The sequence below is a fragment of the Schistocerca cancellata genome, chromosome 1 (genome assembly GCF_023864275.1).
Source record: "Schistocerca cancellata isolate TAMUIC-IGC-003103 chromosome 1, iqSchCanc2.1, whole genome shotgun sequence".
NCBI lineage: Eukaryota > Metazoa > Arthropoda > Insecta > Orthoptera > Acrididae > Schistocerca > Schistocerca cancellata.
In genome coordinates, this window is record NC_064626.1 from 65146565 (window position 1) to 65161372 (window position 14808).

Sequence of the window (14808 nt, forward strand, 5' to 3'; positions counted from 1 at the left end):
GTCCCGTCCACCAGAGGGCACGCGAGAATTCGGACACGCCCTCTGCCGGCGTAACAACAACAACAACTCCGGCAGGACAGGCAGAGCGCAGTCAGTCAACATCGGGCATGCCTAGGACAAAGTCCCGGTCTACGCTAAGTGAAGTGCGACGTAACGTGAACAGTGTTACTACAACATCAACCAATACATCTTCATTCTGCAAAAGTTGACAGTTTATCATAGGGCCATATTTCTCTGTGGAGATGAGTTCTGCAGGTCCTATTATGAGTACTGTCACTGATAAATGCTGTGAGAGACATTTGCACACCAATGTTATTGCAACCTTTCAGTAACATGGAAGTGGCATAGTCTAATTTTTACACAAGATGACACTCCTCTGCACATTGCACAGCCAGTGAAGTGGCTGCTGCACATTCATTTAAGAAATTCTAGAATTATCAGCCATTATTTCCCTACAGTCTGGCCATCCAGGCCTCCTGATCTTAATCCGCGTGACTTCTGGCTGTGGGCTACCGGAAAGATGCTGGGTTCAGTGCTCCAATTGCAAATGGCTCCAATTATGAATATAGCTATATTGAAGGCCTGCATTGCATAATGCATTCTAAATATGACCCCAGGACACTCTAATCTGTTGTGGAACATGCAGTTTCTCAATTTCAACTTGTGGTGGAAACCTTCTTGAGCCAGTCTCACAACAATTAGAAACCAATGTCATTTTGCTTTTTATGCAGCTTTTGGCCCATGACAATTAAAAACTTACATTGTTTTGCTTTTTACGAGGTTTTTGGTCCCAGGACAATCAAAAATCAGTGTCTTTTGTTTTCTATACAGTTTTTGGCCTCAGGACGGTTAAAAACTAATTTCTCCTGTATGATGCAGTATGACCTTACTGTGGTGGAAGCACTTACCTAAATAAAAGTGCAACAGCTGTTGACTGCAGAATTTGTGCAGTTATGCACATTGAAAGTACAGATGGTGCAATGTGCAATTAAAGTCATAGCCATTGTATTGTGATTCATCTGTTATTTGAGGCCAATCCCATTCATGTTAAAATGCTTACCATGCCATCTACTGCTAAAATTTTCATTAATTTTTGTTCCATAACATTTCCCACTGCACCAATAACACAATTTTCAAATTTGATATCATTCTGAACAGTCGTTCTCTTTATACAGTGTTTTGATACTGGAACTTTAATTATGGACACACTGTATAACTTATCAAGCAGAATATTTGGACTCACGGATGAAAAATAATAAGAGTTTACAAAATCAACAGACATACATTAGTGTGTACTACACTGAAGCCCAGAGAAACTGGTATAGGCATGCATATTCAAAATAAAATATGTAAACAGACAGAAAATGGTGCTGCAGTCAGCAACGCCTATACAAGACAATAAGTGTCTGGCACACTGCTGCTAAAATGGCAGCTTATCAAGATTTGAGTGAGCCTGAATGTGGTGTTATAGTTGGCACACAAGTGATGGGACACAGCATCTCCAAGGTAGCCATGAAGCGACCATTTCTCGAATGTACCGTGAATACCAAGAATCTAGTAAAACATCAAATCTCTGACATCGCTGAGGCCATAAAAAAACCCTGCAAGAACGAGACCAACAAAGACTGAAAATTGTTCAATGTGACAGAAGTGCAACCCTTCCACAAATTGCAGCAGATTTTAATGCTGGGTCAGTGTGTGAATCGTTCAATGAAACATTAATGATATGGGCTTTCAGAGCCGAAGGCCCTTGATGACTGCAGGACACAAAGCTTTATGCCTTGCCTCGGCCTGCCAACACTGACATCGGACTGTTGATGACTGGAAACATGTTGCCTAGTCAGATGAGTCTCGTTTCAAATTGCGTACAGTGGATGGACGTGTACGGGTATGGAGACAACTTTATGAATTCATGGACACTGCATGTCAGCAGGGGACTGTTCAAGCTGGTGAAGGCTCTGTAATAGTGTGGGGAGAGTGCAGTTTGAGTGATATGCAACCCCAAATATGTCTATACACCTCTGATGGGTGACACATATGTAAGCATACTGTCTGATCACCTGCATTCATTCATGTCCACTGTGCATTCCAAAGGACTAGGGCAATTTCAGCAGGACAATGTGACACCGCACACATCCAGAATTGCTATAAAGTGGCTCCAGGAACACTCTTCTGAGTTTAAAGACTTTCACTGGCCACCAAACTCCCCAGACATGAACATTATTAAGCATTTCTGGGATGAATTGCAACGTGCTGTTCAGAAGAAATCTCCATCCCCACGTACCCTTATGGATTTATGGAGAGCCCTGCAGGATTCACGGTAAAAATTTCCTCCAGCACTACTTCAGACATTAGCCGAGTCCATGCCACATCGTGCTGGGGCACTTCTGCACGATCGTTGGGGCCCTACATAATATTAGGCAGGTGTACAGTTTCTCTGGCACTTCGGTGTATGTCATAGTATAAAGAAACAGCACCTGAGGAGGAACAACAGCTTTTCTGCAAAATAACTGTTTTTCTCCTAAAATACCTGTATACTGGTCAAAGTGTTGTAGAAGAAATTCTTATAATTGTCAGTGGAGTCGGTTAGATCTAACCATAATTTGTTGCTGGCAAACTTACAGAAGTTATAAGATGAACACCAATGAATGTGAAACAAGGTTAATGGAACGTAATTTAATTAAATCAAATGCAGCTGAGGGAATTATACTAGGAAATGAGACACTAAAAGTAGCAAACAACCTTTGTTATTTTAACAGCAAAACAACTCATTATGATCAAAATAGAGAGGATACAAAATGCTTAATGGCAACAGCAAGAAAAGTAAGTATAACAAATAGAAATATTCTAATATCTATTATAAATTTAACTAATAGGAAACATTTTCTAAAAGCATTTTTCTAGATCATAGTCTTGTGCACAAATGAAACAGTTTAGACAAGAAGAGAATAGAAGCTTCTGAAATGTGGTGCTACACAATAATGCTGAAGATTAGATAGGTAGATAGAATAAATAATGAAGTTGGTACTGATTAAAATTGGCATAGTTTGTGCTATTTATGCAGAAATGAAGAGGCTTAACAGCATAAACTAGTGTGGTATACTGCAATATACCAGTCTTTGGACTGAATACCACAGCAACAACATATTTTACAGTGCAATGTTGGATTCTGCTGTTAATGTATAACTTGATTCATTTTACATTCCTGGAGGCTCTTTTTCATGATGGCAACTACAGGAAATTATTTGTGAGTAAATAAATGAATGGACAAATGAATGCCGGCACACACATAAAGCACACCTTACATTTGAGCTAATTAAATTGGATTCAGTTATTTACATTATAATGCCATGGAAAACTGTTCAATTAAAAACATTTTAAAATTAACCATCAACCAATCACATTTTTTCCCCACTTAGTTGTTGTTAAGAATTATAATTCAGTGTCAAAATACAGAATGAATTTTAGACATGTAATAAATTATGATATGCTAGAACAAAATTTGCTCATGATACTAATGTAAAAGTAAGAGTATTTACTACTCACTTTGCGCCATCTGGAAATGTCATAATGCCAAGGCCTGAGCATAAGCCATTTTGAAATCCACCATCATATCGAGTCCCATCTGGCATCACAAGGTGGCCCATGCCATGTTTTTGTCCACGTTGACTCCAGTCTCCAACATAGCGTGTCCCATCTTCATATCGATAGGCGCCAGTTTTTACAACTCCTGGCAGTACTACAAATTAAAAAGATATTAATAATAATAATAAATTCTGTGACCTTAGAGTATAGCATACTTTGAAGTTGTTTCATGTAATTAACAAGGAGTAACTGAACCTTAATTTCCTGTCAGATTCCTCATTGTGTTGAACACAAAATTCTGCTTGGGAAATAACAATGTTTTGATATTAATAGCATCCCTTCTGTTTTGTTATAAGTTATCTTAATAACAGACAACGGTACATAACAATAAAATTGTGTCACAGTTTCAAGGGTTAGTTGAGCAATATAAGGATGTGTGTTGTCTTGCTGGAGAATCACACCTCTTCTCTGAGATCCACAACGTCTCTCTCTCATGACTGGCTTCACCTTGTTTAAAAGCAAATATGAGTAGTATTGGCTGTTCATTGTATGCTGCTCTTTGAGATAATCACAAAAAACTGGACCTTCAGCATCCCAAAACACTTTCAACATGACTTTTCCTGCTGATGCTTGGGTTGTGAATTTTTTCTTGAGAGGTGAGTTGGTGTGCTTCCATTCCATGTTTTGTCTTTTTGATTCTGGTTCATAGTAGTGAACCCAAGTTTCATCACAAGTTAAAATTTTGTTGAGGAAGTGCTCACCTTCACTTTCATAATGTGCCTTTAGGTATGTGCACACTTTCAGCCTTGTTTCCTTGTGTAGTCGCGTCAACTCCTTTGGGACCCGTCTTGCACATGTTTGGCGGTACTTCAGCTTGTTACAGATAAAGTTATGAACTGTACCAGTATTGACTTGAACCTTATCAACTATAATTTCCACAGTCACATGGTGGTCAGCACAAATAATATCATTAATTCAACTTTCAACTCAGGGAGTTGAAACTGCAACAGGTCAGCCAGAGCGAAGTTCGTCAGTCACTGAGTCGTGACCATTTCTGAACTGCTCTACCCACTTGTAAAAATTTGCACAATTCATACAACTTTCACCATAAACTTTAGGCATTCTACAGTATATATACACTGGTTTCTCAGCTTCATCAAGTAAAGAATGAATAACAGAATGTTGTTCAACTAATGTGGACGTTTCAAGCAGACTCGCCATCTTGAAATGTATTTTTGAGGTAATAAACAAAACAATGTTGATACATCAGCTGATCAGGTCTCAACCCGGTGATGCCAACTTAAAGCTATAAACATACCACACTTGCCCTACTAACAGTTTTTTCCCCAGACCAATTTGTCTCTTTAATTATTGAATGACCCTTGTACTTATATTCCACAATTTCAAATAAATTAAAATTATATGCTGATGTCAGGTACAAGCACTAAAGGTGATACACTAGATGAAACACTGTATGTAAAAGTTGCCCAGATGAGCAACAAAAAACTAAGACAAATTGGATTTCATGTCCTGCCAATAAATAGGTCATTAGATATGGACTGTATAACATGGAAAAATAGCATCAGTGTGTAGATGAGGATAGATCATTACTCATCAAACATAAGAAGCACAGAGTAGCAGACAGGCACACAGAAATGAGGAAAATTACTTTGGTTTCAAAGTCCACCCTCAGGGCTAATAGCCTGTAGTAATCCTTGTACAGGTAGTTATGGAGATACTGGATCTTTCCATTTAACTCAAAACTCATCCCAAGATGTAACTTTTAATGTGACAGAAAACATCATCTCACTAGTACATATGTTATCAAGTGTGCTGCTGTCACTAAAGGAGACTTCAGTCATCCAACAGTTGATTGGGAAAGTTGCAATTTTGTAAATTAAAGGTTTGGCAACATATGATCAGAAACAGTACTAAATGCCTTCTTTGAAAACTACCTAGTATAGATAGTTTGGAAGCTCATTCATGATGGAAATATATTGCATCCAATGGCAAGAAACAGACCTGACATCTTTGAGGATGTCCACATCAAAACTGGTATCAGTGAGCATGAGGCAGCTGTAGCAACAATGATTACCAAAGTACAAAGGGCAACTGGAAAAAGTATTAAGATTTATATTAGATTCTCTCTATGAGGTACTTGACATCAATAACTCAGGGCAGGAGCATGTACAGAAAATGTGGCAGAAGTTTAGAAGGATATTTGACCAAGCACTGATTAGATATGTGCCTAGTAGAACAGTTCAACATGGGAAAGAACCTTCATGGTATACAGTCTCCATATAGAAACTTCTAAACAGGCACTGACTGCTGCTATACAGGCACAAAACACAGCATAGGGTTATAGGCTAAGAGATGCATTTGGTTCTCAAAAGGAAAATACAAGCTTTCACAGATTATCACCATCTTCTTCATTAGGGGATGGCTGTCTGTGGGGAGCAAAGTCTGCTTCCTGTCCTGTAGAGTGGCATTCAAACATGTCACTGATCAGGTGATGATGTTTGGGATTGTAACTTCCATTGCCAGTGTCAGGGTTTACATGGGTGGAGGAAATCGGCAGTGTGGCAGTACACCCTTCCTCCCCCACTGGGCTGCAATGGAGGGTGGAATGAGAATGGAGACCCCCTCCTCCCCAAAGAATTACCTATTGTATTAAAGATATCAATTTTTGACTGTATTTCTTTGAAGCTGCACCATCTCAAGTGCCTGTTACCAGGCACCACTCAAATTATAACCTCCATCTCTGTTACTACACTGCACTTGTCTACCATGTGCCATGTGAAAAGGGGGAAAATTATGTACCGTAATGCAGAAAATCTGTACCATGTCATATTGCTCCCATGCATTGTCTTTTTGGGATTTTGTAATAAGAGTAGGAGAAATTTACATGTGAAGTAACATTTTAAACAGGGGCAGATGTTATATTTGTCATCCAAGGGGTGCCTAGAGATGAGCACTTGAGACTAAGATTCTTCAAGGCACTGCAACCAAAAATCTTAACCCTTAAAGATAGGTGTTGCTGGGGGCAGTCTCTGTTTCCCTTCTGCCCCTCATCATGGCATGGTGCGGCTGGGGGGGCATACCAGCACAGTTCCAGTTTCTTACATTTTTGCATATGAATGCCGCCCCTCCACACGACATAACACTACCGAGTGATGCTATCTGACCAATGATGAGCTTGAATGCCACTACAAAGGAAGCAGATAAGGTCCTGGAAGACAGTCATCTCCCGACAAAGCAGATGCTGATAATCTCTGAAAGCTCGAGTTTTAACTCCATTTTCATATGGCCTAAACTAAGGGTAGATTTTACGAAAGAATGTCACAACAAAAAACTTGGACAATCTTCTTCATATGCAGGTCTGCAGCCTTGACACATTTTTCAAAAGAACACACTGTTTAGGTTTACTTCACCAGTACCTCATCTCCTGCCTACCAAACTTCATAGAAGCAAGCCTACAAAAACTTTCAATACTAGTACTCCTTGAGGAAAAGATATTGTGGAGATAGACTCAGCCACAAGCCACGGGATGTTTCCAGAATGAAATTTTCACACTGTTGTGGAATGTACACTGATATAAAACTTTCTGGCAGATTAAAACTCTGTGCTGGACCAAGACACAAACTCGAGACCTTTGCCTTTGCGGGCATGTGGTCTACTTACTGAGCTACCCAAGCACAATTCACAACCCATCCCCACAGCTTCACCTTCTGCAAGGAAGTTTCATATCAGCGCACACTCCACTGCAGGACAAAAATTTCATTCACACATAATCTATTGCAGGATGTAAAATTTTTCATTCACTTGCTGTTGTTGGCCAATTTGGACAATTAAGTCATTATCAAGTACACACACAGTATTTCCATTCAACATGCAGTAGGAGATTTACATAAATTAATGTATCAGTTCACCTGCAGAACCATACATGAACTCTGGCAGACGCTGTTTATAGAGGTAACAAGTGTATAAGTGGAAGTTCCTATATGATAAAATGTTCAATGACCTGACGTACACTTCATACCTGAGTTGTATTGTACAGGGTTCTTCCATGTTGTTGTTGTTTTTGTTGTTGTTATCGTTGTTGTAGTCTTCAGTTCAGACACTGGTTTGGTGCAGCTCTCCATGCTACAATATCATGTGCAAGCTTCTTCATCTCCAAGTAGCTACTGCAATCTACATCCTTCTGCATCTGCTTAGTCTATTCACCTCTTGGTCTCCCTCTACGATTTTTACCACCATGCAGCACTCCAACACTAAACTGGTGATCCCATGATGCCTCAGAACATGTCCTACCAAACCATCCCTTCTTCCAGTCAAGTTGGGACACAATTTCCTCTTCTCCTCAATTCGATTCAGAACGTCCTCATTAGTTATGTGATCTACCCATCTAATCTTCAGCATTCTACGGTAATACCACAGTTCAAAAGCTTCTACTCTCTTCTTGTCTAACCTATTTATCGTCCATGTTTCACTTCCATACATAGCTACACTACACACAAATACTTTCACAAAAGACTTCCTGACACATAAATCTATACTTGATATCAACAAATTTCTCTTCTTCAGAAATGCTTTCATTGCCATCACCAGTCTACATTTTATATCCTCTCTACTTTGACCATCATCAGTTATTTTGCTCCCAAAATAGCAAAATTCATCTACTACTTTAAGTGTCTCATTTCCTGATCTAATTCCCTGAGCATCATGTGATTTAATTCGACCACATTGCATTATCCTTGTTTTGCTTTTGTTGATGTTCATCTTATATCCTCCTTTCAAGATACTGTTCATTCCATTCAACTGCTCTTCCAGGCCCTTTGCTGTCTCTGGGAGAATTACAATGACATCGGCAAACCTCAAAGTTTTTATTTCTACTCCATGGATTTTAATACCTACCCTGAATTTTTCTTTTGTTTCCTTTACTGCTTGCTCAACATACAGACTGAATAACATCAGGATAGGCTACAACCCTGTCTCACTCCCTTCCCAACCACTGCTTCCCTTTCCTGCCCCTCAACTCTTATAACTGCCATCTGGTTTCTGTACAAATTGTAAAAAGCCTTTCGCTCCCTGTATTTGACCCCTGCCACCAACATAATTTGAAAGAGACTATTCAACTTGACATTGTCAAAAGCTTTCTTTAAGTCTACAAATGATAGAAACATTGGTTTGCCTTTCCTTAATCTATCTTCTAAGACAAGTCATAGGGTCCAGTATTGCCTCATGTGTTACAACATTTATACAGAATCCAAACTGATCTTCCCCAAGGTCAGCTTCTACCAGGTTTTCCATTCGTCTGTAAAGAATATGTGTTAGTATTTTGTAGCCGTGACTTATTAAACTGATAGTTCAGTAATTTTCACACCTGACAATATTGCTTTTCTTTGGGATTGGAATTATTATATCCTTCTTGAAATCTGAGGGTATATTGCCTGTCTCATACATCTTGCTGACCAGGTGGTAGAGTTTTGTCAGGGCTGGCTCTCCCAAGGCTATTAGTAGTTCTAATGGAATGTTTTCTACTCCTGGAGCCTTGTTTCAACTTTGGTGTTTCAGTGCTCTGTCAAATTCTTGAGGCAGTGTCAGATCTCCCATTCCATTTTCATCTATGTCATTTCCATAATATTGCCCTCAAGTACATCGCCCTTTTATAGACCCTCTATATACTCCTTCCGCCTTTCTGCTTTCCCTTCTTTGCTTAGAACTGGTTTCTTGTCTGAGCTCTCAATATTAATGCAAGTGGTTGTCTTTTCTGCAAAGGTCTCTTTAATTTTCCCATAGGCAGAATCTATCTTACCCCTAGTTATTTATGCCTCTACATACTTACATTTGTCCTCTAGCCTTCCCTGCTTAGCCATTTTGCACTTCTGATCGATCTAATTTTTGAGACATTTGTATTCCTTATTTCCTGCTTCAATTGACTGCATTTTTATATTTTCTCCTTTCATCAATTAAATGCAATCTCTCTTATGTTACCCAAGGATTTGTATTAGCTCTCATCTTTTTACCTGCTTGATCCTCTGCTGCCTTCACTATTCGCAGGTTCGCAGGAGAGCTTCTGTTAAGTTTGGAAGGTAGGATACGAGGTACTGGCAGAAGTAAAGCTGTGAGGACGGGGCGTGAGTCATGCTTGGGTAGCTCAGTCGGTACAGCGCTTTCCCGCGAAAGGCAAAGGTCCCGAGTTCAGGTCTCGGTCCGGCACACAGTTTTAATCTGCCAGGAAGTTTTACATTATGTTTGTTTTTTGCTGAGACAATCTTTCATCATCTCATAACATATGAAAAACTGTTGATGTATTTTACACACTTCCATTCACTTAGAACTTTTATATGGACTAAACAGTTATGTATCACATGCACCTATTTATGAGGAAAATTGGCATTTTTCTTCTAAGGAAACTAATGGGATACAGCTGTTTTCATCTAGTAATTACCTTTTTGATCCAAAAGCTGACTTCCAGAAAATATGAATTTATGTAAACCAATCATCTAATATGAAATTTTTCTAGTGGATAATGTTTTCCATTAACATGAGTAATTATCTTCCTCAAAAGCATTTGCTTGGATATTGTGAGATAAGTGGTCAGAGTTGGTAGTAGAATACTACACAGAAGGTAGTTATTACAAAAGTTATGTATCAGTAACAGTTAAGTTCACAAGCAATAAAAAATATTATCTTAGAATAATGTAATACATGTAACCACTACAAAAGGAACAAAATATGTAGTATCTAAATTTTGTATCCTGTCCCAAATCTCAAAATAAGCTCTGTCATCAGGCACCTAGCTCTTCAACAAATTGTAATAAGTTATAAGACAGTATTTGCCAATATTCATACTTCTAACAATTAATTTACTTTAATTTAAAAAGTGCCTCAAAAAGCCATAAATCTGAAATTGAATTGAGTTCCAAGAATCAATGACAAATATAATTTCTATACTCTACTTGAGTGCATCAAAGAACGCTCAGCTTAAAAATTAGTTAATTTGCTATAATCTGGAAACAAAAGTTAATGTGAGTATCTACTATGGAAGCAATAGCTAAATGACAAAATTTAGTAATCCAATGAAGGCAGTTCAGTTCAAAAGTATTCGTTACAGGATAAATATCAGTTTGCATTTTGTCATATATTTCCCAGTTACTTATTTCATCCAAGAATCATTTTAGTACATTGTTCGTACACACAGTGTAGGAGAAGGGAAACATAATTAATTTATGATTAAAATAGTCATTGTGACTACACGGTCAACACAATCAAAGTGCATGATAATACAAAATTGATATTGCTTCTATATATGATTGTAGTGCCTATTAAGTGAGATTACATGAGAAACACAAAGTAAGTTATAATGTGAAGTGACATAACACATAATTAACAACATTTAGTAAATGAGGTTTACTTATTATGATGTTCCAGAAATTCAGAGACACAATAGAAGCAGCAGTGTTCAAGCAAGAACTGTTTCAACTTTAACTTAAGTGTATTTAATGTTGGCAGGCATTTTGAGTAAGAAGGCGTATACTTCCTGGTGTATAAAATAACTCCAATATGGAACACTCCTCTTTTGCATATGTTTTTACTTACCTTGTTCATCCCCAGCATTGTCAAGTGTACAAAAACATGCAGTTCACTTTAGACTAGTAGATAACAACAGCAAACTAGTATAAATGGAAAAGTGGTTGTGTTAATATTAATATTAAAGTTATGTCATTTGATGGTGTAAGATAAGACACAAATTTACTTCCTTTTGCACAGGGCTTTAACTGCAGCAGCATTTGTTTGTAATAGAATAACTGGAAAATATAGGGAACCATTGTTTTTAGAATACAGAAGCAGGATACGACAGATGAATAAATGAGATATTTAAGCATTCTGCTTCATGCCTACATTTGGGAAAACACATACATTCATAAAATACTGACATATGTGAGGTACAAGACGCTGTGAAAATCCAATACTGATGTTTAATGCATTCAGCAACTTTCGTGGAAGGTTCATGTTATTATGAAGTTTGAGATATTAGCACTTCAAGGACAAACATAATTCTTCCTGTTAGTGTTGTTTGTTGCAAGAAAACTAAATTACCAATAAACTGGCCACGAAAATATCAGTATTATGGGCTGGCTTCTCTAAGCTAACATTCTCCACAAGAAAATACTATCATAATTTAAATCATATAACAATGTTATATAATTATGCAATACATCTTTTTGCTCTTTTATTCTCTCTGTTATGTATTCTATTGTTATTAAATACAATTTTATCATTTTTCTACACTGTCCCTGACAAGATTTAATTTGCATTGCATATACTGAAATATGTCAGAATAACTTTTTGTTGCATTGCACACACTTCGTTGTATTACACAGTGTGTTTATTTGACAATATTCCATTTTATCTGGATGAATAAATAAAACGAAATTGGGCCAAAACAGGTCGGCAGATATAATATTAAAATGGAAAATTACGTATTTATTACCTAACTTACATGAGGAGGACTATGTGAAATCTTATTTCCTAATGTGCTGGGTGTTTTTCCTTTCCCAGTAACTTTTTAAGGCATAGATAAGCCTCGAGTCTGAGGCTGAATACTGTTAGACTAAAATTACTTGGAAATACAGTGCAACACACAGTCACAAGATACAAACCACAACAAAATACTGGTCAAATTATACTTCATACAAAAAGTCAAATTATACTTCTTACCTATAAGTCAAGTTATTAGTTAAATTATACTTCATACAGAAATAAGCTTCTAAGAAAATAAAAGTCTTGCACTATAATGATCTAGTGCTTGCAGTTTTGAAGTAATTCAAATGAAAAATAATACAACTTAGAGAAATGCATAATATCTGCTTGACTATATGATGTTTATTTTAAAAGTAACACCATTTTAACAAAACCATCTTACCATCAGCCATTGTCAGCAAGCAGTGGCAATGCTGCTCAGCTTAAACCAATACACCATTCAAGTGGAATCTCATTAGGCTGCACCTGTGAGTCTTCCCACTGCAGGCACAGGAAATAGATCAATATTTTCTCAATATGTGAATTAAATGATAGCTTCTATTCTGTTACATACAAAAAATGTTTACGTATGTATAGACAAGAAAATACTAGTTTCTATCTATTATGCATGAGTGAAATCATTGATCTATGTACAATAAACATTTATTTTTGTTTCTTCTTGTCATAGTATTGAAAACATTTCATATATGTTCAACTGTTTCAATGAAAATACTCACTTCATCCAACAATTAATGTGAATAGGGTATCACTCAGTGTCAAACATTTTTCTTTAATCTAAGATGCTTCCTACTTTGGAATAAATGCAAACTATAAAATAGATATTGCTTCAAAGTAACACAACTCTCACAAATGAAACACAAAAGTTGCAGCACTTAACAAATTTTATATTTTATTATATTAATACTTGACTATAAAATATAATTACAGTATTAGACTGTGTGTACTTACTATTTAAGAATCACTAATTATAATGCCACTGACAAATAGTTAACAGTTGTGACAGGCTTTTGCAATTAAAGACATTTTGTGCTGGATGGGAAAATTAAGAACTGAATTTTAAAAATGTTCCTCAGATGTAGTGACTGAATGACAAAATAATGAATAGGTCATAAGATAAGTTGCCTAACTGAGTTAAAATTAACGGTATGTAACTCTGTTACACAAAAACTAGTAACATGAAGTCAATTTTTTAAGCTCCTATAAGTATAGGATAAAATACTGTATTGTCTCAACTGCTTATTATGACATATCCTGCTTAGGAGAAGATAACAAGCCAGCATTTCTTATCCTTGATAAGGACACAAACATGCTGGTGCATCTCAGCATACCAATTATTGGAATAGTATCTGTGCTAGGTTTCTTTCTTTCTTTTTAAGTGATCAGGTAAAGGTAAGTGGCTGGTTTTTTACATTTTTGTTTGTTGTTTCCGACATGAAATTGTCATTATTATAATACTTCTGCCATTAACACGCTGGAAATCAAATGGCACATATGAGTATACCAGCCAAAGGAAAACTAGCTTTCTCAGTCTTCCATATTTACTTCAACAATGAAAGTGAAAGGGCTGATAGGAGCATACATAGAAGCTCTTTCTTTCTTAACAGAAGCTTTGTAGAGAAGAAAATAGAAAAATTATGACAGGATTAACTTGAAATTGGATGGGGGTCAAGAATTAAAAGGTAAATTGCAGTATCTGACCACTGATGAGATACAAACATCTTAAAATATGCAAGGACTAATCATTAAAAAAGGATATTTAATATTGTAAGCCAAGTCCAAACTCACTTGACTGCCACACCTAGATCAGCATCCACAAAATCTGCAAGTAGGACTTTAAAGTATTACAACACTATAAAAAAGCAAAAAGTGCCAAAACTGTTTATGAGATGAATATACAACATCGCAAAATATAAAATAAATAGTATAAACAAAATATGAACATATTCTAAACCACTGAAGATGCCCTGAAAATAAAGGCCAAATGCATATGGCACACAAATTTTGTTCTATGCAGTTGTGATTAGACAGTTCCAAAGTAATAAATGATCAACGCACTGTGATATTTTATGGGACAGAGGGCAATGGGACTACAAAAATTGACGATACCTGATAAAAATTAAAGATTTCATGGTATCTATTTCCTGAGATTGTTTCCAGAAATTGCCTTAGCTCTAAACAGCTCTGATTTCATATAAGTGAAAAGAAAGGTGTGTATTATCATGCTGTGGTTGTGAAACAGATGTCTGTAGTCAAGAGGTTTTCAGTAGAGAATGAATATATAAAAGGTTTCGTTAATAGTTGAAAAACTATTTCAATAAATATTTTTCAGACTAAACAACATTACCTACTTAGGTGTTAGCAAACTGGACTATTTGGAAGCTCACCTTATAAAATATAAGTCACCCCCTTAAGACAGCACACTGGTCACCTTGGAGCACTGTAGGTGATATAGAAATGGTACCAGGTAGTTGTGTGACCAGTCAGACATGTGACCTTCTGTCACTGATGTAGGGTATGGTAGCAAAGTGGTGTGTATGTGCCAGTCAGAATAGAGTCAGTGCAGTAATATGAGTAGACGTGACAGGCTGGCAGAAAGGAGTTATTATGTTGGACATGCCTGTGACCACACTGTACATGAAATACCCTATTCGTTGGGGTATACATGCAGACTGTCCC

At 37.0% G+C, this 14808-nt stretch overlaps 1 protein-coding gene across 1 annotated transcript in view; it reads right to left on the reverse strand.

The window, feature by feature from the left end:
- Positions 1–12612, reverse strand: part of LOC126165169 (MORN repeat-containing protein 4 homolog) — a 36034-nt gene extending 23422 nt beyond the window's left edge. The window contains exons 1-2 of the mRNA XM_049920298.1: positions 12515–12612; positions 3547–3739 (exon numbers count right to left, since the gene is read on the reverse strand). Coding sequence (XP_049776255.1) covers positions 3547–3739; positions 12515–12524 — 203 coding nt within the window. The 5' untranslated portion in view covers positions 12525–12612. The remainder of the gene's footprint in view (positions 1–3546; positions 3740–12514) is intronic.
- Positions 12613–14808: the final 2196 nt, after the last annotated feature.